This window comes from Felis catus, chromosome X, assembly GCF_018350175.1.
Source record: "Felis catus isolate Fca126 chromosome X, F.catus_Fca126_mat1.0, whole genome shotgun sequence".
In the NCBI taxonomy this organism is placed as follows: Eukaryota; Metazoa; Chordata; class Mammalia; order Carnivora; family Felidae; genus Felis; species Felis catus.
The window spans coordinates 35,805,235-35,831,194 of record NC_058386.1 but is presented as its reverse complement, the minus strand read 5'-3'; the positions used below and the strand labels follow the sequence as shown (position 1 = coordinate 35,831,194).

The 25,960-nt window shown below is 41.5% G+C and overlaps 1 protein-coding gene and 1 long non-coding RNA gene across 4 annotated transcripts in view; one reads left to right on the top strand and one right to left on the bottom strand.

Moving 5' to 3' along the window:
• Positions 1-25,960, bottom strand: part of LOC111558753 — a 58,979-nt gene that overhangs the window by 25,314 nt on the left and 7,705 nt on the right. Inside the window, exon 2 of the long non-coding RNA XR_002739889.2 lies at positions 18,826-19,010. This is a non-coding gene — a long non-coding RNA (uncharacterized LOC111558753). The remainder of the gene's footprint in view (positions 1-18,825; positions 19,011-25,960) is intronic.
• MED14 (mediator complex subunit 14) overlaps positions 1-25,960 on the top strand; it is a 65,919-nt gene that overhangs the window by 37,741 nt on the left and 2,218 nt on the right. The window contains exons 16-30 of one of the 3 annotated variants that reach the window (XM_023249310.2): positions 76-152; positions 5,191-5,351; positions 5,501-5,647; positions 6,335-6,426; positions 7,633-7,785; positions 8,091-8,360; positions 11,911-12,051; positions 13,637-13,748; positions 16,364-16,495; positions 18,262-18,444; positions 19,361-19,596; positions 21,144-21,323; positions 21,857-21,964; positions 24,159-24,284; positions 24,720-24,912. In XM_023249310.2, the coding sequence (XP_023105078.1) occupies positions 76-152; positions 5,191-5,351; positions 5,501-5,647; positions 6,335-6,426; positions 7,633-7,785; positions 8,091-8,360; positions 11,911-12,051; positions 13,637-13,748; positions 16,364-16,495; positions 18,262-18,444; positions 19,361-19,596; positions 21,144-21,323; positions 21,857-21,964; positions 24,159-24,284; positions 24,720-24,912 (2,311 nt within the window). The remainder of the gene's footprint in view (positions 1-75; positions 153-5,190; positions 5,352-5,500; positions 5,648-6,334; positions 6,427-7,632; positions 7,786-8,090; positions 8,361-11,910; positions 12,052-13,636; positions 13,749-16,363; positions 16,496-18,261; positions 18,445-19,360; positions 19,597-21,143; positions 21,324-21,856; positions 21,965-24,158; positions 24,285-24,719; positions 24,913-25,960) is intronic. The other 2 variants (XM_023249311.2, XM_023249312.2) reach the window with 2 other exon arrangements.

The following is a 25,960-nucleotide window of genomic DNA, read 5'->3' as shown; positions in this document are numbered from 1 at the left end:
TGGACAGTAGTACTTAGAAAAGGAAGTTTCCTCTGTAAAATTGCTGATCTGATCTAACTACTTCTGTCTTACCAGTTGTCCAATCTGGAGATTCCCCATCAGGGAGTGCAGATGGAAGGTGATGGCTTCAGCCACGCAATACGCTTACTAAAGTAAGTCTCCGTCCTGTGTCTCACTCAGGGCCACGCATTAGAAGTCACATCTGCTAGAGCCGCTCCTCTCCTACTGTGAGACTGCATAAGGCAGAGTTCCCAACTTGTGCACATCACTGATTTCTGCACGGAATTACTGAGGTCTGGGGGAGGATTCTCTTTTCACCTGCCGAGTGGAGGTCCAGCACCACTTGGTATTTGAGGATGTCTTTCCTCTGCATTTCTGTTCATTCGTTTAATGGATGTTTCCTGAGTGCAACGGTGTATCAGGTTTGAATTCTGATAGGGCCCTTCAGGATGCCGTGGGTGGGAGGATCTGAGCTGGTTTGGAAGCCAGAAAGGGTAGCCCTGAGGGAGTACCTGTCATACTGGAACTGAAAGTGAGGTGAGAATTAGGTAGAGGAGAGGGAGCTGAGGGGGGAGTGGGCAGTCCTAACTAGAAGGGATAATTGCTGGTGTGGAGTCTTGGAGGCAAGAGAAAGAAAGCTCTATGTCCCGGAACTGAAAGGAGGTCAGAGTGTCAGGAGTTGAGAGAGATGAAGCTGGAGCCAGAAGGGGGAAAGGGATCAGATCCTGAAGGACTTTGGAAGTGTCCTTAAGGGATGTAGACTTTATCCTAATGGCGATTTTAAGCAGCAGCTGACATCATTAGATAGGTGTTTTTGAAAGCTTATCCTGAAAGCCATATAGAGAATAAATTGCAGGGGAATAAGACTAAGTAGTGAAACCAGTCGCTGAAGTGGTTCATGCCAGAGTTGTTAGTAGCTTAGACCTTGTAAGGTTCCACAAGGACTCGGGGAATGGAATATTCAAGGGTTGGTGGTGAGATTGATGTTGAAGGTAAGAAAGAGAAGATGGCACAGAGGCCTGTTCGTTTCATCTTAGGCACGTGATGGATGATTGTGGTGTTTCCTGAGATAAGGGATACCTAAGATGTGAGTTTGAAGGGGCTTTGCTAGGTTTGAGGTGCCAACACATGCCTTTGGCCGGGCAGGGCTGTGTCTCAAGCTCAGGTGACAGGCCTGGGCAGGAGAAGTAGATGAGTCATCACGAAGCTGATAGTAATTGAGCAGGGATATTAAAATAGATTGCCAGGAAAGAGTATACGAGGGAGTTGGGCAGAGGGCTTGGTTCTAAATGGATCGAGGACAGCAGGCCAAAGGATGCTTAGAAGGAAAGCTAAGATGGTGCATGTGCTACATAAGGTGACCAGGATGGACTTGCAAAGCTAGCGTGCCATTTAAGAGATCAACCTTTTTGGTGCAGTAAAGAGTTTTTTTCAGGGGGTATGTGTGTTGGGGGGGGGGGGGGTGTTGCATTGTTTCTTAGGTGTTGCTTAATAATACAAATCACAGAAGCAGTTTTTACTTCTCGAATTTTTCTGTCTGACAAAATATGGCAGCTCTATGATTTGAGCCAGTGGGTCTTTAATTTTTATTTACTTGGGAATGAGTTGGTTTCTGTGGAAGATGGGAAGGGCTAGCAAATAGCACATTCTCCACCCTTGCGTCACGGTGCTCACTTGAGTTGGAGCTGAAAGAATAGCTTTCCCTTCCTGGCTGTGTAAACACCCTTTCTACAAAAAGTTCTCAGGGTCTCGAGAGAGCTGGCCTTGTAATGAAAATCAGTAGAGAAATGTGATACTTTTAATGCTTTTGGTCTTGAATTACTTCTGCCTAAAGTATAGGGGATTGGTTTTTTTTTTTTTTTTTTAATCTTTTCACTCTTCTTGGTAACTGGAGATAAATAAATAATGTTAACATTTGTGTTCTACTCTCTTAGTTATGTTTTTCATGTGTTGCAAGTCTTAAAATACCTTGTTCTCAGCATATTTACAAAGAAATTCCAACCCCCTTCCTTCTTGAATTCAAGAGAACCCATAATATAGTCCTACCTAGGAAGGAAGCATTTCCTATGTTTTAAGCTTCATCTTATAATAGTTTTTTAAAAGTCTTTACAATATCCTGGCTATTATTTTATTCAGAACTTAAAAGGAGAAAATAGAGATGGATAAATTAAAGATATCAGTCTGTCTGGTGCCTGCTGTCTACTATGGGGGTAGTAGAATGACATGAAGACGGAAAAAGTAAGCAATAAATGTGTAAACATGGTTTTATGAAATTAAAATCTGGCAAAGGTCTAATTAGTATATAATTGCTTTAACGCATTTAATCTTTAGAAGGTCCTAAGCCTTAGTCCTAGATACATTAATATTAAATGCGTATATGAGTTGTTGATACTTCAAAGCTTTAAATTTGAGGACATTTTTCTCCGCTTTGTTAAAAATATGTTCTGTTCTTGTACAACTTTTTGAAAATCTGTTGAGCAGGCTTCCCTGATGTATCTGTGAAAGTATCATGGTAAACACCTTAGATTGCTAGGGCTCATGGGTGTGTTGCCTCGTGTAGATTCCAAAGAGCCTTGATCTGACAGCACAGATGACACAGATCTCCAGAGCAGCATGCTCACAGTGCCTAGTTTTGAGCTCTTGAGCCAACTTCCCTTCTTCTGAACTAACATTACAGTACCAGTCAATGGTTGGTGCTGGTCTGCTGTCCATACCCACAAGGTTTTTTTTGTCTTGTCCGTTGTGTTTCTTTGCCTCTTGCAGCTTATGCAAATAATGCATAGGCACAGCTCATTTTTGCAAGTTGTGGGACTTAGCTTACATCAATGGAGTGACTCAGTCCTTTTGCATATGCAGGTGCAGCCTTTATAAAACCCTCTTCACTTTCCTTGTAGGCAGCATGGCGCTTCTTGTACTAGCACTTTCAGGGACCTCCCCGCTTGTGCACCACAGGACCATAGTGTGGTCCCTGACGTTTGTAAAACCCCTCAGAACGGAACCGACATGCGGCACGCCGTGGCGCTAACACACCCTTGCCCCGGAAGACCAGAGCCTAGTTCCTACGTTTTTTCCGTACTCAGAATTCTAGGAGAAAAATCAGCCAGGGGTAGCTGTTTACGTTAAAAAAAACTTTTTTGGATTGGTAGAAATTTTCAGATAAATTTAACCCATGGTCCAGGAAACCTCTCCCACGGTTCTTAATTTTTGGTGAATATAATAGTATTTTGAGTTTGTAATAAATTTGTCAGGTTTCCTCACATGGGGGAGGATTAAAGGTATAATTGTAGTTTATTTTTGTTCTGTTACATTTGTAACCTTAAAAGCAAGTGAAAGGTTACAGGTTCCTTGAAGTAGAGCCAATTCTATCTGTATCACAGATGAAGAAGGTGACATAGAATGCATTGTCAGGCTCATGCTGTCCCTCAGAGCATAAATTGAAAGGAGTCTTACTTTTCTTCTTTGAAAACATGCCGGATTCTGTGTGTTCATTTTCTAACCAGATGGATTTCGTGAAACACCTATTTATGTGAAAGGAAGATAATGTGCTGCATTTACATTTCTTAAATCAAGATTTAAAAATCTGTCTGAATTGGCTGCTTTCTATCTCTTATGGTTGGGGTTATGTTTTCAGGGATAAGGACAGGCAAAAGTCCTCAGTATACCTATGAAGTTTTCATGAGAAGCATATGTGTAACGTATGCAGTTACTATATATAGTTACCCCTAGCAACACTGGACAAAATCTTTCTGGTAATGAGTGGTAAAGGTATGTAGTATGAAAGAATAACTTTTGAAAACATTAAAAAAAACTGTACACTTAAGAGGAGCTGTGGTGGAATTTTTAAGTCAATGAGAAAATTTTAGTACTATGTGAATTCTGTTTTTGTGTAAACTGTGTAGCTGTTCTCTCTCCTACAAATTTTGTTTTTTATCGTATGCAATCTCTGTCCCTCTTTTGCTCTCATAAATTGTTTATCCTGGGCAAGTGGTTCTCAACGCAAGGGTGATTTTGCCCTCCAGTGGACATTTGGCAATGTTTGGAGGTATTTTTTGTTATTATTAACTGAGAAGAGGGGGTGGGAGTTACTCTTGGCATCTGGTAGGCAGAGGCCAAGGCTACACAACAAAAAATTATCCAGCCTAAAATGTCAGTATTGCCGAGGTTGAGAACCCTGTTCTAGGTGTTTCTGAATAAGAGGCCTGAATCAAGATTCCGTATTTCCAATTGTTTTTTTTGACTTAGATATAGATAATCTTTATACCAAGTCTGAGAATTAATCTACCTTCCCTATGAGTAATTAAAAAATCTGTTATCTCATTGTTTCATCTGTGACTGAAAAACCAGTGAAAATGTCCACAAAGTAGCAAGAAGAAAAGGGTAGGTAGGTATTTTAGTAGGTAGGTATTTTACGACACCAAAACTGATACATTCCTCTTCTCTATGAGCTATATGTAAGTAACAATATGTTAGATGAGTTGAGACATGCAAAGCTCCATCCCATGAGTGTTCCCTGTACGGGAGAGGAGAGGAGGGGGCAGATAATGAACCTGGCGTTTCGTCTTGGCAGTCAGCGAGCGAGACTTGGTTTTACTGCAAAGGGGAACTAACAAATACGAATACCGACCGTATCAGCTGCCATGAGCACTTTACATATGTTGTGTCATGTTTTAAGATCAGTGACCCACAAGGTAATTATTTATCTCCATTTTGTAGTCAGGGAAACAAATTCAGAGAGGTTAAATGTGGCTGAGTCAGAAGTAGAATGCAGGTCTATGACTCCAAAGCCCACATTGTTTCCACTGTATCATTCTGCCCTCGAAGAGGGGTTTTACGAGTGTTTTGTTCTCCTTAGGTTTTCCTTGAGGATGTTCTAGGTAGATTTCATAGAAAGCCAACATCCTTGATTTTCACTCTGAAGAATCGTGGTGTTTCTAATAACGAGATTAAGGATGAAGACAAACACTGTTAAAACACTCAGACACACACACTTTGTTCAGCCAAGAGGTCCTAATCCATGTTGGCGTGAATGGAGACGGGTTAAATGCTGTGTATTGCCGTGAATTGCTATGGATCACTTCCTTCTTTTGCAGAAGGTGCCTAGTAGTGGAGTTTGAACTGCCTGTTGTGTAGATTGTGCTTTTGTCTTTCTGTGATGCCAAGTACACTTCATGTGCTATCTTTCGCCGCCAGAATTCCTCCCTGTAAGGGTGTGAATGAGGAAACCCAAAAGGCTCTGGACCGCTCTCTCCTTGATTGCACTTTCCGATTGCAAGGTAGAAATAACCGCACGTGGGTGGCAGAGCTAGTGTTTGCAAATTGCCCACTTAATGGCACTTCTACCAGGGAGCAAGGTGAGATGCTTCACACATTTTGTCTTTGCATATTTCTTTTTTTTTTTTCATATTGATAGCTATTAATCCTCTTTTCTTTTCTTTTCTTTTCTTTTCTTTTCTTTTCTTTTCTTTTCTTTTCTTTTCTTTTCTTTTTTTTAATCCTGTAGGGCCATCCCGGCATGTTTATCTGACATATGAAAACCTGCTGTCCGAACCAGTTGGTGGCAGAAAAGTTGTTGAAATGTTCCTTAATGACTGGAATAGCATTGCACGATTATATGAGTGTGTGTTGGAATTTGCACGTTCTCTACCAGGTACGTGCGATAATCTTCCTTTTGTTGGGGGGGAAGCCCCCCCTTCCTTTTTTTAAGTGAAGAAGTAAAAGATGCACATCATAAAAAAAAAAATCTTTTTTTTCAGGAGAATATCTAATGAAAAAATAAGTTTCCCTTTTACCTCATGCTTTTATTTCCTTCCCCCCGTTTCTGAGTTCTCGACTCAGTTTCTTAGGTATCCAGAAATCGTTACTCCTAGCTATACTGCATTATAGTAATAGGTAGTATTTAGTGAGAGTTTACTACATGCCATATGATGTGATAAACAGTTTGCTTGTGTTGACCCATTTAATCCTTGCAGTCACCCTGTGAGGTAGGTCATTTATTACTCCTCATTTCACGAATGAAGGAAACAAGTCACAGAGACTGAGAAGCTTGCTGAAGGTCGCATAGCTAGTGAAGGGTAGAGCTGCAAGTGGAGCTTCCTGACCATTGTGCTGTCCACTGCCTCAGTATCTCTCTGCCCTGCCCTGCCCCCCTTGTTTCCAAATGGAAATGGAAGCCCACCATCCATGCCGTTGCTTTCCTTGTTTTATTTTCAATTCTTCTGTAACAAAATCACATATTTAGAGCTCTCAGCCTGCCTGGGCATATGATACTGCCACCATGTGTGTTTTAAAGTTTTGCGAGTTATCTTAATCTCCCTTTTGCTTCTTCTCTCTCTAGACATACCTGCGCATCTAAATATTTTCTCGGAAGTTCGTGTTTATAATTATCGAAAACTTATCTTGTGTTATGGAACCACAAAGGGAAGCTCAGTAAGTCTGTGAATTTATTAAAACTGAAGTTCCTCTCCTAAATCTTCTAAAATTTTTTTTTCATGTTTATTCATTTTTGAGAGAGCAGGGGAGGGGCAGAGAGACAGAGACACAGAGAGAGAGAGAGAGAGAGAGAGAGAGAGAGAGAGAGAGAGAGAGAGAGAGAGAGAGACACATAGAATCCGAAGCCGGCTCCAGGCTCTGAGCTGTCAGCACAGAGCCTGACGCGGGGCTAGAACCCACAAACCGTGAGATCATGACTTGAGCCGAAGTCAGATGCTTAACCGACTGAGCCACCCAGGCGCCCCATCTCCTAAATCTTCTAAAAAGCAAGAATTCCAAAACTGTGAAAACTACCTTGAAATAATTGAGGACTCAAATAAATATTGGGGATAAAAATGATAAACTTTAAGTACTTTGGTGATATTTAATATATTATAATGTTTAACTCTTTAAAATCAAAAGCAAAAATTATGCCCTCTTTGATGGGGTATATAATCTTGATGAGTTCTGGACAAGGTAATGTACTTTTGGGGTTTGTATTTGTTTTCTTCACGGATTTCAAATCTGGTTAGCAGCAGGATCACTTTAATGAAAGATTATGAATGGTTTTGAACAATACAGTATGTCTCTGCTTTTGGTCACATGACTATCAACATTATTTGGTCCTGTCTCAGTCTTGAAGGTATTCCCTGTAATCTCTTATTTCCTTATTTTCTTCCCACCCCATATGTAAAGTCCTAGAAATTTCGCATAAAAATTCAGCCAGCTGGCTTCTTTCAGGACTCTTCTACATCAAGTAATATCAGAAATTCCTTGAGTGTTTTAAAATCTATTAACTGAAGGCATCTGTGTTGGAGGTGGCTTCCTTTCCCTTTACGACAGTGCTCACCCAGAGGGTGACTTTTCTTCAGTCCTAGATAAGAAACACCCCATGATGGTTTTTAAGTAAAATTTAATCCAAATTGTCTTCTTTAGCACCTTCTCTTTCTATTTAGTGGAAGTGGGCTAATACATAGTCTGCAAATGTACTGGCCCATAGTACCAGTACATCTGGAGTTCACAGAGTCCAGCCTTCTGGCTGGCTTTCCAAAAAGACCTCATGTAGATCTTTGGCATTTTGCCTTACTGTTGAAACATTGTTTTTTCTTCTGCTGGAATCTGTTGCTTTCTCAGTTTCTGAAACCTGTAATCTCTTTGATTTAGATTAGTATCCAGTGGAATTCCATACATCAGAAATTTCACATCTCTTTGGGAACTGTTGGTCCAAACTCAGGTTGCAGTAACTGTCACAATACCATTCTCCATCAGCTTCAAGAAATGTTCAACAAAACACCGAATGTGGTTCAGTTATTACAGGTAATTAAGTTTACTTTCTGTGTGAAAATAAGAGTCAGTGTCAGGGTCTCATGTAAGACCCCTCAAAAAATCGTGTGGTCTTGTCTTCAGTGACAAGGATGTGTATTTTTGTCTTTTATATATTTCATTCTTCTTGGGGAATTTTCTTTTGATTCAAAGTAGATGCAGTGATATAATTTGCATTCTCTTCAAGGGAACGTTGTATGGAACGTGCCAGAAAGACATTGTCTCACTTATGACCATAAGAGATTCTGAGGCTTTAGCATTTGTATGGAAACTGGTTGCTCTCATTGTGTCTCTTTTAGGTACTCTTTGATACTCAGGCTCCGTTAAATGCCATCAACAAACTCCCCACTGTGCCGATGTTGGGCTTGACCCAGAGAACCAATACTGCTTACCAGTGCTTCTCCATCCTGCCACAGTCGTCCACCCACATCAGACTGGCCTTCAGGAACATGTATTGCATTGATATTTACTGCCGGAGCCGAGGCGTGGTGGCAATACGGGATGGTGCCTATAGTCTTTTTGACAATAGCAAGTTAGTTGAAGGTTTTTATCCTGCACCCGGACTAAAGGTAACCGACTTCGGTATTATAGCATGAGTAAACATAGACATCGCTAAAACAGTTGCTTTGAGGGGGGAAATAATGGGGAAAAGCAACAAATTCCTGCTTAAAGTTAATAAGCAGCTGTGTTAGTTCGTCATCTCTGCAACTTCATTCTGAAGGAGCAGGAAGTTCTCATGTGCCTATGTGTATGAGATGATAAATTCTCCTTTCCTTGTAATGAGTAAGGTGGAGGGTAGGGCAGAAAGTCCCGTTTGCTAGTTGGAACTTCAAGGAACTTCAGCAATGTCTTTATCCTTGATTATTGAGAAGGTTTGATTCATCAGTTCAACCATGAGGGTTTTTTGTTTGTTTGTTTGTTTTTAATGTAGGATCCTGGGCCACAATATCTGCAGATTCTGGTATAATAGCTCAATTGTATGTGCTTCTAGTTTAGAGTCAGATGGTTCCAAATGGCTTGTTTTGAAAATTAGTCCCATGCAACCCACTCTTGCCATTTTCCTATTCTGTTTTCAGCTCTTATATGAGGATTCTCTTGGTATTTACATCCCTGTCCCTAAATGAAATGCTTACATTGCTGTTCGTGGACTTCTTGGTTTGAGGGCGTTATCTGATTCTCACAATGGAAGATGAGGATTTAATTCTTTTTTAATTTGTATATGCTCCTTCTTCCTTCCAGGCTGCTCCCAGTATACCTTCTATCCTTGCCTCCTATCCTTGCAATATGGCTAGGCAGCAATTTTGATTAGATAATTTTTCAGTGTTGTCATTATTATAAATATGTAAACACTGTCCACCAAGCTTACTATGATTACTTTTCCTTTCTTGTTCAACATTTTATTTTCCTGGGAATTATTAATTTGCTTTTTTTTTTTCTTAACTTTCTCTGTACTTGTCACTAACTCAACCTTAGAGTCTCTCCCGTGTATGTAACTTTCCCCTCTGCACATTCATATATCAGCTACCTCACTGGTTTCATCTTGAAGAAATCTCGTCTATAATCCTCTGACCTCCAATCTGGAATGGTAGTGCTCCAGTCCTGTTGCACAGTTTTGATTCAGGAATCTGTAGAGGGATAGTGAAGAGGGAGAGAGAGTCCTTTACTTCTCTCTTGTGTTGCATGCCTTGTGGCTTTGCACCGCAGGTCTTTTTCTTGGTTTACTCCATTGTTTTCGTAGAAAACCTCCTACATAGTTTCCTGGGAGAAGGTACGTGGGAGGTTAATTTGAGACCTTGTGTGCCTAAAAACATCTTTAGTTTACCCTCATCTGATTGAGAGAATGGCTAAGTGTAGAATTTGAGATTATAATCATTTTCTGTGAGAATTTTGAAGACATTGCTCCATTGTCTTCTAACTTCCGTTGTGACCACTGAAGTATTTAATCTCATTCCAGTTCTTGAACCTTATGTAATTAAGTGGGCTCTTTCACTCTGGAAACCCACATCCTTTTGCTCTGGGAGTTGCCTTGTATCATTTCTCAATTCTTCTTTGTTTTCTCTGTTAGCTCTTTCTGGAACCCCTACTATTCGGATTGGTATCCTGGACTTTTCCTCTAGTTTTCTTATCTTCCCTGTTTTTGTTTCTTTATTTTTGGAAGATTTCCTCATGTTTTCTTTCAAGCTTTCTATTTTTGATAATTTTTTTTGTGATCTTTTAAAAAATTCCCAGGAGTTCTCTATTGTTTCTAAATAGTCATTAAATGTTCATTTTATGATACCTTGTTGTAAATGGCTATCTTATCTTCTTGTACCTCTTTTCTTCCTACATACTTTCCATTTCATCCACCTTGCTTTTTTGTTCTTCTGATCTCTTTCATATTGGTGATTCTTAACTCACTGCTCGTATTTATTTGTTTATTTAAATGTTTATTTTTGAGAGAGTGCACGCATGCGCAAGCAAGGGAGGGGCAGAGGGAAAGAGAGAATCCCAAGCAGGCTCTGTGCTGTTAGTGCAGAGCCCGACACAGGGCTCTATCACACGAACAATGAGATCATGACCTGAGCCAAAATCGAGTCAGATGTTTAACTGAATGAGCCACCCAGGTGCACCCTTGCTGTTCTTATTTAAAGGTGAGACTTGCTGACTGTGGTTTTCACTGCAGGATCACCTGCTTGGGCCATTTCTTTGGCTAACTCCCAGTGTCAGTAGATTTAGGTCTTTCTGTTGGGCCGGTGGGAGTGCCAGGGGAGGAGTATTCAAGTCTCTGCATAGATAGGATGCATCTGGCCCCCAGTTTCTGGCAAGTCAAATAAGAGAAGGAGAATACTATTTTCAACATTCAGTATGTAAGCTTTAATCTTCATTGTTTTTTTAAAGTAATCTCCACCCCCAGCGTGGGGCTCAAACTCACGACTCTGAGATCAAGAGTCACATGCTCTTCCGAGTGAGCCCACCAGACCCCCCGTGGTCTTCATTTTTAATATGGCGCTCCTCTCAATTGGCGCCGGAACCCCCCCTAGTCAGAGACTCTCCACCAGAGTGGTAGAGGTCAGCCTCACCCAGTGAGCCTGACAGAGGTTCTGGGAGGCTTTCCATGTCGCCTAAAAAGACTTTCGGGCAGTCCTATTTTTAGTCTCACTTTTCATCCCCCCTTCCAGAGGTGTCTAGTGCTGCCGGTTCCTACATGTCTTGGGGATCTGGACAGAAATAGCTTTGCTTCTTGGCTTTCCCCACTGCTCGCTTTAGGCTACAACTTCCTCACATCAGATAGTTCAGTTACCACTCAGCCATCTGCTCTGCAGCCTCCAGAATTCATGGCTATTTTTCTCTTCTCTCGTTCTGTCTTTGTGACTTACTGCTTGAAAAAAAGTTTTAGGACTTTCAGTGGGTTACTCGGAAAAGATAAAATGTGTATTGTCAATCCATCATCTTTTATTAGATATCAGACAGCATACTTTGAAAAGCTTTCTAGTGATCCTGATAAGCTTTTGATCTATGTTTTTGAAGATTGGGAAGGTGGAGCGTATTAAAAGGAAGAGAATGCTTGAGATGCAAAGTCTGGTCGCCTTGCTGAAATTTTGATGAAATACACCGTAAAACAAGATTGTCCCACTCTTGGTGGTTCAAGATTTCAGTCGCGTTAAGATAAAAAGAGGAAAGATGGCTTGGTTTCTGTATTCAGTTTTCTTCTGTCATATTTTCTAGCTCAGAAGGTAGAGAACTCTTACCAAATAGGACATTTCACAAAGTCACTGAAGTGATTTATATGGCCAACATACAACTTTTCTCTTTTTTCCTGTGTTTCTGATTCAGAAGTTAACAAGAAAATACTTGGACCTGGTGTGGGGAGGTACCAGGGTATACTTCTTTCTTCAACTTTGTACTTGCACAATACTTCTTGAGAGGACTTTTAACTTAGATGTTATTTCCTCACTTTCCCCACCTTCCTTCAAAATTATCAATATGTCTTCCAGTTTGTCCTGGAAGTGGCCACGTATCAAACTTACCTTTCAGAGTTGGGCATGGTGTATTTGTTTGTGTTAAAATAATCTAAATGATTAAACGTATCTTACTAAAGGTAGGTAAAATAATCTGAATTCTACCTGTTTATATCCATAGACATTCCTGAATATGTTTGTTGACAGCAATCAGGATGCTCGAAGAAGGTCTGTAAACGAGGATGATAATCCCCCTTCTCCCATAGGGGGAGATATGATGGATTCTTTAATCTCACAGCTCCAGCCACCACCCCAGCAACAGGTGATGTCTAGCTGAAATTACAAATGGTATCACATTTGCCTAACTTCACGGCTTCTACGGGTGTCTGGGCTTCTCTGTTGAAAGGCAGGGAGGTCCTTGGTGGGCCCGAGATGTCCAGGACCGTCCATATGAAAAAATAGAGACAGAGGGAGAGGAAGAAGCTTCTAGTAATGGCAAGTGAATTAGTACCAGAACTAGCTCTAACCTCAGACTTAAAATGCTGTGAGGTGATCACCCATGTGATCACAAAGAGGATGATATCCAGCTGGCCAGTAAGCACAGAAAGGGTGTTCCACATCGTTTGGCATCACAGAAATACAGCTTGAAAGCACAGTGAGAGAATACTCCACACCCACAAAAATGGCTTGGAGGAGAAAACTGACAATTCTTGCCAACATTAGGTATTAGCAGTGACGGAAACTCACTTACTAGTAGAGGGTGCATAAAATGGTACAGCTCCCTTGTAGTGGTGTTTAGAAGTGCTCCAGGGTGTTAAATGTGAACATTACGCTTACCTCTGACTTAACAATTCCACTCTTAGGGGTATGAGCAACAGAAATGCCCCAGAAAACACAAGAATATCCATATCAGCCTGATTTATCTAAAACTTGTAAGCTACCCAAATATCAAACAGCAGAATGAGTGAATAAGTTGGGGTATACTAATGCAATGGGATACTTTACAGAAATAAAAAAACAAACTTCCTGCTGCATGCAACAGCATGACGAATTTTGCCGACATGATGTTGAACAGAAGAAGCCAGACACTAATAAGTACATTCAGTATTGATGTAAAATGTGAAAAGAGGCAAAATCAAGCTTGAGTGACAGAGGTCAGAATAGTGCCTACCTTTGGGAAGGTGCTAAAGACTTGGGAGGTGTATGAGGGAGGCCTCCGGGGCACTGGGAGCGTTCTTCAGTGTCTTGATCCATGTGGCAGTTACAGTTGTAAAAATCCATCAGACCGTGCGTTTGTTAGGATGTGTGTACTTGACTATATGTGATTTGTAACTCAAATAAAAAACCGGATTAGGAAGAATTACGTTGTCCTAGGCTTTTCTTTGCTGGAGATGAAGGTAAAGGTGAGTAGAGATAGGCTGAACTACCATGTTTCACTGCCTTTAAATCTCCACCAAATGGGAGTTGCACTGTTTTTTATGATCTGCCAGAAACAACACTGCCAGTTTCGCTATGCCATGCCATGAATTGAAAGACACACCCTGATTTCAGAGATGAGAAAACGTGGAGGGGAAGAAAATCTTAGAATCGGTGAAATGGTAGATCACTGATACAGATAAATCAGTGATATGGTAGATAAGATGAGCAAAAAACATTTTGAGGGATATAAGCAAGGGCATTACAAGGTCAGGAGTGAGATTCTTGCTGTGTTTTAAACATTTCGAAAGTCAGAGAGTTATTAAATTTCTGAATTATTGTGTATTTTGCACATTTTCATATCATGTTTCCTGTTTTGTAACCAGTGAAATGTGTAAATGTTAACACTTGAGCTGCAGGCTGTGTGCTGTATGTACTATATAATCTACTTGGGTGGCCGTTTGACCAACGTTTACTTGTTTTCTTTTCAGCCATTTCCCAAGCAGCCAGGGTCATCAGGCGCTTATCCTCTTACTTCGCCCCCTACATCTTACCACAGCACAGTTAATCAGTCTCCCTCTATGATGCACACACAGTCTCCAGGTAAGGTGTTACCTGTGCTCTTGTCATGTTCAACTTTCACATCCAGAATACGCACACGCACACACCACACATGTAGCCTTGACTTCAGAAACAACTCCTTATCTCTGGCTAAATATTGGCCATTTGTTCCTTATGGCAGGATTGTGAAATCTGTGTTCACAATTCAGGTTTGAATTAAGTGGAGATATTGTCACCCAGAGCCAGGCTCACGGCACAGCTCCAAGAAGTGCTAATCACAATATGATCTATGTCAGAGGCCAACAAACGAAGGCCCTGGGCCAAGTCCTGCCCGTCACCTGTTTTTGTAGTTTTGTCGGAACCCAGCTACACCCATTCGTGCAGTGTCGAGGCTGCTTTCCTGCTGTGCTGGAACCCCTCACAGAAAAAGTTGGCCAAGCCCTGGTATGTGAGACGTGCCCCTCAGAGGGGGGCACAGCCTGCTCGTCCAATCAAAATGGCTCTGTTGGCAGCCCCATGAAGTGCACTGTGAAATTGTTTGAGGATGCCGAATTTTTACTTGTAACTGAACGATCTGTTAGTGTTGCTTGAGTTCTTGCCCTGTGCCAGTGCTGTGTGGTGCTGGGGATTCAGCAGTGAGCCAGACACCGGCCCCACTCTCCAGCTCATCATCCAGCATGGAAGATAGGTATCACATTTCTTGGGTAGATGATCCCTTACGTGCTCATCAGAGGTGCTGGGACTACAGATGAGGATTTGGAAGTTACTGTCCTGTCGTCTAAGGTCACCGAAGGCTGAGTTCGGTGGGTGAGCGCAGACCCTGACGAGTACTGGCAGCTGCTTCCCAGGAGCCTGAGAAGATGCTGCCAGGGAGCAAGGAGAAAAACAGGAGACATGAGCATAGAACCCAAGGGGAAGTGTGTTTCTAGGAGATGAGTGAGGTTTTATATAAAAGGAAGTAGAAATAATTTTGAAGTAATTCTAGAAGCAGACAGGTATATAGAATTTGCTGTGTGCCAGGCCATGTTCTAAGCACTTCATCCATTTAATCCCCACAGCAAACCCACAGCTAACTATCTAAGTATGACACTTAAAGGTTAGTCGAGTTGAAGAACGTATTTACTGAACGTAAGGCACTACATTACGTGTAGAACATAAAAAATATGAAATTCTCTCACGCAGTAGAGAATTGAAAACCTGCTGGTACGGAGGATAGTTATGGTAATGTAGCAAGTATTTCAGTGTTGAATTTATTTATAGTTTTGGTAGCATGGTTCCCCCTTTCCTGATCCTCAGTTGAAACTAGTCCTGTGGTAAATCCCATCTTTAAGCTTCTGGCTCTCAGTTTTTTAATATCTGCCATCTAGACCTCTCCCCTGAACTCAAGTCCTGTATCTCCCAGCTGTCTAGTCAGCATGTCCTTGTAGATGTCTAGACAGTGGCTGAGACTTGAACTCCTCTAACACCCGCCCCTGCCCCCACCCTATCTCCGGAAATGGCAGCCCCTTCCTTCCCGCCGCTTGGCCAGAGCTGTTAGAGTCGTGCCCGACCCCTCTTCCTCGCGCACCCACTTGAGCAGTTACCGGTCACTGTCCGCTCTGTACTCAGAATTTATCCAGACTCTAACCGCTTTTCACTTCCTTAGCCTCCGCCCTCGCCCAAGCCATTAACCGTCTTTCCCTCGGATTATTAATGTGGCCTCTAACTGGTTTCCCTGCCCTTGCCCTACAGTCTTATTTTCCACACAACGCCTAGAGTGATCCTTTGGAAACAGAAGCTAGTTTATGACTCCTTTGCTCCAAACTTTGCAGTGGTTTCCTGTCTCGTTCAGGGTAAACCCTGTGTCCTTAGAGTGGGCCTACAAGCCCCCGTGTGATCTGGGGACACCCCCCACAGCCACCTCTCTGTCCTCATCTCCTCCCACTGACCCTGTGCACCCACTGATCAGCCACACTGGCCTCCTCCCTGGTATTTATGCTCCTGCCTCTGGGGCCTCTGTACTAGCTCTTCTTTTTGCCTGGAATACCTTATCCCCTGGGTATCTTCATGCCTTACCCTTCAGTTTCTTTGTGACAAGGCCCACATGCTCTCAGAGCGGTCTTCTCGGGTTGCTTTATATCAACAATAGCACCCACCTCCGCCACTACATGAAATTGTCCCCTTTCCTTGCCCTGTTTTTCTCCATAGTTTTTATCACTGACATATATTGGTTTGTCTTTCTCATTTTACTAGAATATAAGCTCCGTGAGGGCAGGAATTTTTGTCTCTTGTGAACTGCTGCATCCCCAGTGCCTACAACAGTGCTTGGCGTGAAATTGACATTCATGCCCACGTGCTGAATGAATGAGCGAATAAAAAAAAGTACACTGGTTATTTTTGTAGAACTCACTCAATATAAGGGCTAGAATTTGGGCCCCAGGGAATTGATCTCTTCCTCTCTCTCTCTCTCTCTCTCTCTCTCTCTCTGTCTCTCTGTCTCTCTGTCTCTCTGTCTCTCTCTCGTTCGATAACAAAATCATTCCAGATTTTCTTTATGCTATTTATGGGAGCTTTACTACTTACTTCTTTAGTCTGTTGAGAGAGTCTTAACTTGAGGTCCTCGGCCAGGACATAATATGTGTCCTGCAAGATCATCTATAATTATTTTCCTTCATTAGGGAATCTGCATGCCGCCAGCTCCCCCAGTGGGGCTTTGAGAGCCCCTTCACCAGCGTCATTTGTTCCAACTCCTCCCCCATCCTCGCATGGAATCTCAATAGGACCAGGGGCCAGTTTTGCTAGTCCACATGGTGAGTCTGTACATGGAAATCGCGATAGCATAAGAATTTGACGTGAAAGTCGTTGTTTTGTTAAATAAATTATTTTCGTATTGCAAAAGTAGCACTCTGTTTATTGGGGAAATCGCAAAAGAATGAATGTGTCCTAATCCCACCACGCAGAGACCTACCAGTTGGCCTCTCTGCTTTGAACCCTCTGTCTCTCTCTCCCTCGCCCTGCCTTGCTCTTCCCGTCACGCACCCCCTGCTTGCCTGCCTGCCTGCTTGCATCTCTGTTGCCCTCCACCTGTCTGCTTGTCTCTCCCCTCAGACACCTCCCCCGATAGTTGGGACTGTACCATATGTATTGAGACTTGGATTTTCTAACTTTTTAACTAAAAATAATCTATTTTGAATTGGTTCACATAAAGAAGAGGTAGCCAGTGAAGGGTTTCTATGCCACCAACCACCTAGTTCCTCTTCCCAGAGGCATTTAGTGTTATTAATTTTTCATGTGTTCTTGCAGAGGTGTTTTATGCGTACAGAAGCAGATACCTGTAAGTGTACTCTCCCCTTCTCTTTTACACTCATGACAATACACTTCAGTGCCTTACTTTTTTCATTTATTTTATTCTAATGCCATGCCAAATCACAACATGAAGAACTTTCCCAGTTAATTACAGCTATGTAGCATCTGTGGTTTTACTCTCTACTGTTAATATTTGTAGGAACATTTCTGTCAGTAAAAACTCCACATCGTCATACTAAATGACTTCATAGTATTCCCTTGTCTCGGCATACTGTAATGTAACTATCCTCCTATCATATGTTTAGAATGTTTCCTTTTTTTTTTTTTTTTTTTTTTTTTTACAACTAAAAATCTCTGCTCACCTAATTATTTCCTTAGGTTAGTTACTAGAAGTGGAATTGCTGTTTCAAAGGGTTTGAGAAATTCTAAAGCTTTTGAAGCATACTGCAAATTGCTCACCTGAAAGGTTATGTCAATTTCCTCTAGCATCAAACAAGAGTATCTATTTTCCTGCATCGTTGCCAACACAGGGTATTAATGATTTTCAAAAATCTAAGTCATTTTGATAGGTGAAAGTTTCTTGGATTATTAATGAAATTGAACCTTCCCCCTGCCCCCCATGGATCTTTGGTATTTCTCATTTTATGCCCTGCCTATATATTCTTGTGTTTTTTTCTGAACTATTTGTCAGACTTGAAATTGGGACCGTCTACTCTCCTCTGATACATGGTAAAAGTGTTTTCTCAGTTTGTCGTTTGGTTACGGAGGGGTGTGTATATAATATGTTAACGGTATCTGCAGGATGAAATTTAAATATCAAATTGTTCAGGAAGTTGCTGCTTTCAAAACTTGATTCTTGGTTCATTTCTCAGTGTAGCCTTTAGTAAATAAAACAAAATTTTCCTGTCCTCAGCGTTGAGTAGAATGAAAATGTAATTTGTCAGTGTTACTTGAAAAGTAGATTTCTGCCCTTAGATGAGCTTTGAGATTTTTTTGCTCAACATTTTCAAACATGTTTGCAAATAGGCTTTGAAAATAGTAGGTTGTTACACAATGTCCATGTTGAAGCTTGGGTGAAGGTAAATTTTATCCTGCCTCGGTCTGTATTTTTCTAATTTTGTATCATGTTAAGAAGCATCATACTTCAGTGAAATAGCAAAAGAAAAAATAAAGCAGTCACCTTGTAAAGTGTTGAGTGTTTCAGTGCTGTCAAGTACTTCTCAGTTATTAAAATACAGGTTTTGAAAACCATCTGTTTACTTGTTTACAGGAACCCTGGACCCTAGTTCTCCATACACTATGGTGTCACCAAGTGGAAGAGCCGGGAACTGGCCAGGGTCTCCTCAAGTGTCTGGCCCCTCACCAGCAACGCGCATGCCTGGAATGTCACCAGCCAACCCATCACTACATTCTCCGGTTCCAGATGCTTCTCATTCCCCTCGAGCTGGAACAAGTGAGTGTCATCACCATTTTTGTGTTCATTTTTAGTCTAACCTCCAAATGACCTATTTTTTTTCCATCCTCACATTTGAAAGCCATGACCTACTTGTTAAATGGGGATACTCAATAACTTAAACTTTTATCCACTTAGTAAATTGGTTAACAATAGTTTGCAAAGTTAAGCAAAACGTAAGAAAGAAATGTCTCCTCCAGAAATCTTGTGACGTTGACCCCCTTTGTTCTGTTACTAACTTAGCTACTAGACCTTAAAAGACACCTAAAGTTAACTGATAAGGTTATGCAAGTTAACACAGAAGAGAAAAATTGTACACATACGTTAGTTAGCTTTGCCATGTAACACTTCATGACTTAAAACAATCTTGTATTAACTCACCATTGTGTAGCTTGGTGATTTTGGGCTAAGCCAAGCTGGGCAAGTTTTCCAGACTCTGTTTTGCTCACTCACGCTTCTGTGGTCAGCTCCTGGGTTGGCTGGGGCCTGACTGGCTTAAAGTGGTCCCAGTTGGTGTGGCTTCCTCTGTTCCATGTGGTCTCATACTCGAACACAGGCTTGTTGACCTGATGGGTGGACAGGGTTTCAGAAACGTGAGTGGAACCCTAGGTTTGTTGCTGGCACCATGTCCCTTCTACCACATTCTGTAAGTGAGCAAGTCACAGGGCCAGCCCAGAGTCCAGGTAAAGTAGACTCCATCCCTTGAAAGACTTGCTACAAAGCCACTTTGCAATGGACCTAGCTATGGGGAGAATAAGTCTGACCATTTTGCTAACAGGAAGCTAATATGATTGTTATAGCACAAGGAGTAATGAACAGTATGGGTTGCTTTAGAACATCAAAGATTTATAATAAAAGCGAAACAGAACGAGACAGTGTGATTTGTAAATGAAATGACGTGTTTTCCTTCCCACAGGTTCCCAGACTTTGCCAACAAACATGCCTCCACCTCGTAAACTACCTCAGCGCTCCTGGGCAGCCTCCATACCTACCATCCTCACTCACAGTGCCTTGAACATTTTACTGCTGCCCTCTCCAACACCAGGCCTTGTGCCTGGCCTAGCAGGTAGTTACCTTTGTTCTCCACTCGAGAGATTCCTTGGATCCGTCATCATGAGACGACACCTTCAAAGAATTATTCAACAAGAAACGGTACGGGTACCTAGTGAACTCAAAAGTGGTGATTGTCGAAGGCAGGTGCTGAGCTGCCCCACAGAACAGGATCTGAATGAAATTGAGATTCCTTCACCTCCTTTAACTAGCTTGTTTAGAACTATGTTTTTCACCCTGCTCTGGTGTTAAAAATGCACTCCACTATTTTATTTTCCATTCTTACATTAGCATATTCCTGCATTTTACGTTTGCTCTGCTGTGGCTAACATGGATCTGGAGATAGGTCCCACAAGGTCCCTACAATGTCATAGGACAAACGTATCCAAGATCTGGCTCTGGAGAGACTAGCATACAAGTGACTATTTGCCCTCTGGAATTGGCTTCTCCACTGAAATAAAATTATTTATGATCACAAGGTGGAAAACTTTTTCAATACATGGGCGATTGAATTGAGGTAAAATTTTTATAGAAAAAACTTCTGTCCTGTGGTGATAACCCTTATGAGATAGTTCAGGGTTGATGGCACCGGTTCTGGAGCCCGGCCACTTGGGTTTGTACACAGGCCATGCCATGTGCTAGTACAAGCTTAGGCAAATCTCTTCCCCTTTTTTGATAAGAGTAGATAGTGGTATTTACCTACCTCATAACAATTGTGGAAATTTGAGGCATTTCATAGAAAGCCCTTAGCATAATGTCTTAGCGTTTTTCAGTACATTTTAGTTACTGGTAACTGTTGATGTATGTATGTTTTAATGAAGTAGAATGGTGAATGTTTAAAATATCTACTCCATGGATGGCACCAAGGTAATTTGCAACCTTTATATTCAGATGTTTTGAAAAATCGAGGTTTTAACGTAAGTTGAATAAATTAGTATTTAAAAAAATGATTATTATGAGATCTGTAATCTACCCTACCTCTGCCACTTATGAGCCGTGTAAGCTTTCAGCTCTTTGAGCTTCATTTTGCTCATCTGCATAATCAATATATTAAGCTAGAGCAGAGGTCAATAAACTACTGGCCCAGGGGCCAAGTCCTATCCACCACCTGTTTTTGTAAATAAAAGTTTTACTGGAACACAGTCCCACCCATTAATTTACATACTGTCTGTAAATTCAGCTGTAATAGCATCATTGAGTGGTTGCAGCGGAGACCATATAGCCGAAGATAATTATTCTCCATTACTTCACAGAAAAAATTGCCAACCCCTGGGCCAGTGTAAGGTCCCAGTCCAGATCTAACATTGCATCCCTTTGGAATTATTTAACATGTTCTTTTGACCCTCATATTTCTATAATATTGGTCCATCCACAGATCTAACTACTGAGTTCAGGCTCAAGTTTGTTGTTATTTTACAAAACTATTCCATAGGTTGTGTTCTGTTCTTCCATCAAGGGCACATCATGTACATTTTTTTCTTGAGGATGTTAGCAGCTGGTGGTGCTCACTGCCTAGATATTTTTGTTTGGGAACAGGTATCAACTTAGCTGTTTTCCCTTTGAAACCATTTTCTCAGCAGCATTTTCATTTTCTCTTGTCTTACATGCCGTCTCACATGTTCACTTGATGCACCCTTCATGTTTTGCAGCTGCAGCTGATAAACTCCAACGAACCTGGAGTGATCATGTTTAAAACTGATGCGCTGAAATGCAGAGTAGCCCTTAGTCCCAAAACCAACCAAACACTTCAGCTAAAAGTGACACCTGAAAATGCAGGACAGTGGAAACCTGATGAACTTCAAGTTTTAGAGAAATTCTTTGAAACAAGAGTATGTGTTTATTAACGCGTAATTTTAATACAGGCATACCTCGTTTTATTGCACTTTACCTCATTGCGTTCCGTAGATAGTATATTTTTTACAAATTGAAGATGTGTGGCAACCCTGCACTGAGCAAGTCTGTTGGGGCCATTTTCCCAACAGGATTTGGTCACTTCAAGTCTCTTTGTCTCATTTTGGTAATTCTCGCAATATTTCAGACTTCTTCATTTTTGTTATGGTGATCAGTGATTATGACTCATTGCAAGTTTAGATGATGCTTAGCATGTTTTAGCAGTAAAGTATTTTTTAATTAAGATATGTACCCTGTTTAGAGATAATACCATTGCACACTTACACTATGGTGTAAACATAACTTTTATATGGTCTGGGAAACCAGAAGATTCGTTCGACTTGCTTCATTGCGATACTTGCTTTATTGCGGTCTGGAACTGAACTCCCATCTCTAAGGTCTGCCTGTATGATCAACAAAAGAGAAGAGTTGACGTAGAATGCAGAGTAACCTGCTTTCTTTATCCCTATAGGTTGCAGGACCGCCATTTAAAGCCAATACTTTAATAGCCTTCACCAAGCTGTTAGGAGCTCCTACACACATCCTCAGGGACTGTGTGCATATTATGAAGCTAGAGCTGGTAAGTTACAGAGAAATACACACTTTTATGTATAGCAAGATCTGTCTGAAGGGATTGGAGTTAGTGGGAGCAATGTTTATTGGTTTTCCCCCTTTTTATGTACTCTGCTTTTCTCTTAAACTCTTCTTAATTTTTAACTTGAATTGTATTTTATCTTTGAGTAAGTAATACAGTCTTCCTGTATCTTTTGAATTTAGATCAAGATGATACAGTGGAAAATTTCCCATCTATCCCTGTCCAGCCATCCAGTCTCCCTCCGCACAGGCAACCCGAGTTGTACCTCTTATAAAAGCAAATACATTTGGGGCGCCTGGGTGGCTCAGTCGGTTAAGTGTCCGACTTCAGCTCTCAAGTCATGGTTTCATGGCTTTTGAGTTTGAGCCCCGCGTCAGGCTCTGGGCTGACAGCTCAGAGCCTTGGAGCCTGCCTCGGATTCTGTGTCTCCCTCTCTCTCTGTCCCTTCCCTGCTCATGCTCTCTCTCTCGCTCTCTCTCGCTCTCAAAAAATAAACATCACAAAAAAAAAATTTTTAAAGCAAATATATTTAAGGGTGCCTGGGTGGCTCAGTCGGTTAACCGTCCGACTTCAGCTCAGGTCATGATCTCGCAGTTTGTGCGTTCAAGCCCCGCATCGGGCTCTGTGCTGACAGCTCAGAGCCTGGAGCCTGCTTTGGATTCTGTATCCTCCTCTCTCTCTGCCTCTCCCCTCCTTGCACTCTGTCTCTCTCACTCTCAAAAATAAATAAAAAGATTTAAAAAAAAATTTAAAGCAAATGTATTTAATACACTCTTCCTGCTCCTGGATACTGAGATGGTGCTCCCGTGGCTTCTTTTAATATTTCTTTTAATACTGTTATAGATTAATTTTTTTAATTACTTATTTAAATTTTTGTTCCATTTAAAATATATCTTAGTGTTGGGGCACCTGGGTGACTCAGTCAGTTAAGCATCTGACTTTGGCTCAGGTCATGATCTCACAGTTCATGGGTTTGAGCCCTGTGTCGGGCTCTGTGCTGACAGCTCAGAGCCTGGAGCCTGCTTCAAATTCTGTGTCTTCCTCTCTCTCTGCCCATTCCCCACTCACTCTCTGTCTTTGTCTCTGTGTGTGTCTCTCTCTCTCAAAAATAAATAAACATTAAAAAAACTTTTTAATAAAATAAAATATATCTTACCGTCAAATGTGAGGTGTGAATCTAGCTTTTTCTGATGCCCCCAATTGCCCTAATATCATTTATTAAAAAAAAAAAAAAACAACTGTCTTCTCTGGGGAGACAAATTCCACTTCTCTTCTGTGAAAGTATATCACATAGATGAAATTCAGATGGCAGCTGATTATATTTTTCCAAGCTTACAACACTTTCATTCAGATGGTTCTAGTATTGCTTTGGTTAATTCCAAATACCTCACTCCTTTTTCCAGTTGGTGTTTTACTGTTAATATTGGGATAGCGGTGTTCCTTTGCTAATAGTCTCAACATTTGCTTCTGTTCTTTCTGATAGCCTATAGGAAACATTTATGTCAAAAAGGATGCCCTTTTGTGTTTTTAAAGGAATAAGTATTCATGTAGCTAAAAAAGACACCACTGAATACAATTTAAAATTATTAATACAGTTTGACAGTTTGACTAGTTTGTTTTAGGAAAGGGGTTGGAAATGAGACTGGGAAGTCTAGGTTGGCACCAGCTAAGAAGGGCCTTGAATGCCGGGTCTCGGTCCTGGGAGGGGAAGGGAACAGCATGTGTCATTGTGTGTCACTGATCATTTGTGAGCTTGATGAGAACCGTGCTCTAGGACATTTGCCTGGCAGTAGTGGGAGGAGGAACTGGGAGAGGCAGCCACCAGAAGGGACCATTAGGGGCTACAGGAGAAGTCACGAACCCTGGAACTTGTTGGGTGGCGTCAGTGAAAATAGAGAGGCGGGAACAGATGTCAGAGCCACCAAGGAAGCAGAACCCACAGGCCTCAGGAATTAATGGAGTGGGAGGGAAGGAAAGTGGAACACATCCCAGAAATCTGGAGTTGACTTTTATTTAGTAACTTTATGGATGCGTTTTCTTTGAAATAATACAGGCTGCTATCATCTTTATGTCCTGTTAATAATGGAGTATAAGATAAAATGCTAACCTTTCAGATTCCTGTAGTAGAGTATAATTTTAAATGTTCATATGACTTGATCATGATTTCTTTTCAAAACAGTTTCCTGACCAGGCAACACAGCTAAAATGGAACGTTCAGTTTTGCCTGACCATTCCTCCCAGTGCACCACCGATCGCGCCTCCTGGGACGCCCGCTGTGGTGCTGAAATCCAAAATGCTTTTTTTTGTAAGTACCATCCAGCGTGTGTGTGTGTGTGTGTGTGTGTGTGTGTGTGTGTGTGTGTGTGCGCGCGCGCGTGCGCACACGCACGCGCAGAGCCCCTGAGGCAAAAGCCGTGCGAGGATAGAAGAACAACTTCGGGATAACTGCAGGATTACCCTTCGCTGCCAAACATAGGCTCAGATTCCTTAATTGTCAGTTTAGACTTGACATAATCCTGGTTCCTTTAGTAAGAACAGAAATTTACTGAACCAGATAATTGTGTGGCACCGTTGTATCTTAAGCGTAATACTCAGTTGTCACTTTTCTTGTCCTACTTCATTTTCTTTTGCCTGAGGTAACTTAATCTGATAGAGTGTGTGATAGTACCCTTGATAAATTTAGGCAAATGTTTTTTCTTACTACGTTTTTATTCTCTTTGTATGTGTTGTGTGTCTTCAGCTTCAACTAACTCAGAAAACATCGGTCCCTCCCCAAGAGCCTGTTAGTATTATAGTTCCAATCATTTATGACATGGCCTCAGGCACCACCCAACAGGCAGACATTCCCAGACAGCAGAACTCTTCTGTTGCTGCGCCCATGATGGTCAGCAACATTCTGAAGAGGTTTGCAGAGATGAACCCACCGCGACAAGGTACATGACCGGTACATGCTATTGTATTGCATATATGTTTTAAGAGTTCTTTTGAGAGATTCCTCCTCCTCCCCCCACCCCACCTCCTTCCCCACCCCACCCCCAATCCTAGTACTAGAGCGCTGATTGCTGTGGCCCTCTTAACGTCTGCCTGTCGCTTTCTTCCTTTCTCACTGGTTCTTCATTTTTGTCCATGTCTCTGCTGCCTGGACTTCATTTTCGTTAGTGATTTACTATCGGGACTGACCCAGCTGCTAATGCCAGAAGCTTGTGTTCATAGCACACATTGCCACAGAGCCCTAGGTTAGGATGATAGACTTTCATGGCCGTGAATTCCTGCCCTACTACCATCGATAACCTGCCACTCTGTACATCACCAGTTGAAATGCATGTCGGTTTCTCATACTTCATGGTTCAATCATGAATAGAATATTATCATTCAAAGTTCTGTATCTTCTAAATGTTTTGTGAAGAATAAAAGCTGATACAAATGGCATCACTGCTTTTTGGGCTTCTTATATAAGTGTCAGGTGGGTGCAAGTGAACCTTTTCACCAAGTGCACAAGGAAGCTCTCAAACAACATTTTCAAGGAAACCTGAATGTTTCTGGCAGATAAACAAGGTCCCTTCGATACCATAGTAGCCTACACTTAACACACACCTCCTGGCAGTGCTAAATTTTTGGTTACAACACATAAAAGCTCAGCAAAGAGAACGTTTCTTCCATTTTCCTTGTTTCTGATTTTCAGGAAATTAAATTTACATTTAAATTTGCTTATATCTAATATTAAGGAAGTCCTGTGTAGCTTTCTGTTCAGAATAGTACGATAACAGAATTATGTTTTTAAATGAGGGAAAGTTGTTCTCTGAAACATTTTTAGGTACCACAGTGTCAAAATTTTACTAGAGACAGGAATCATGGGAGAAATTCTATTTGTAGCCATTTATTTCTCCATATTGTATACATCGGCAAGTTTTCACTCAAGCATAGTTTATAAGGAATGAACTGGGCAGTAGAGAAGGGTATGCTTCTTTTGTTGTAATACTT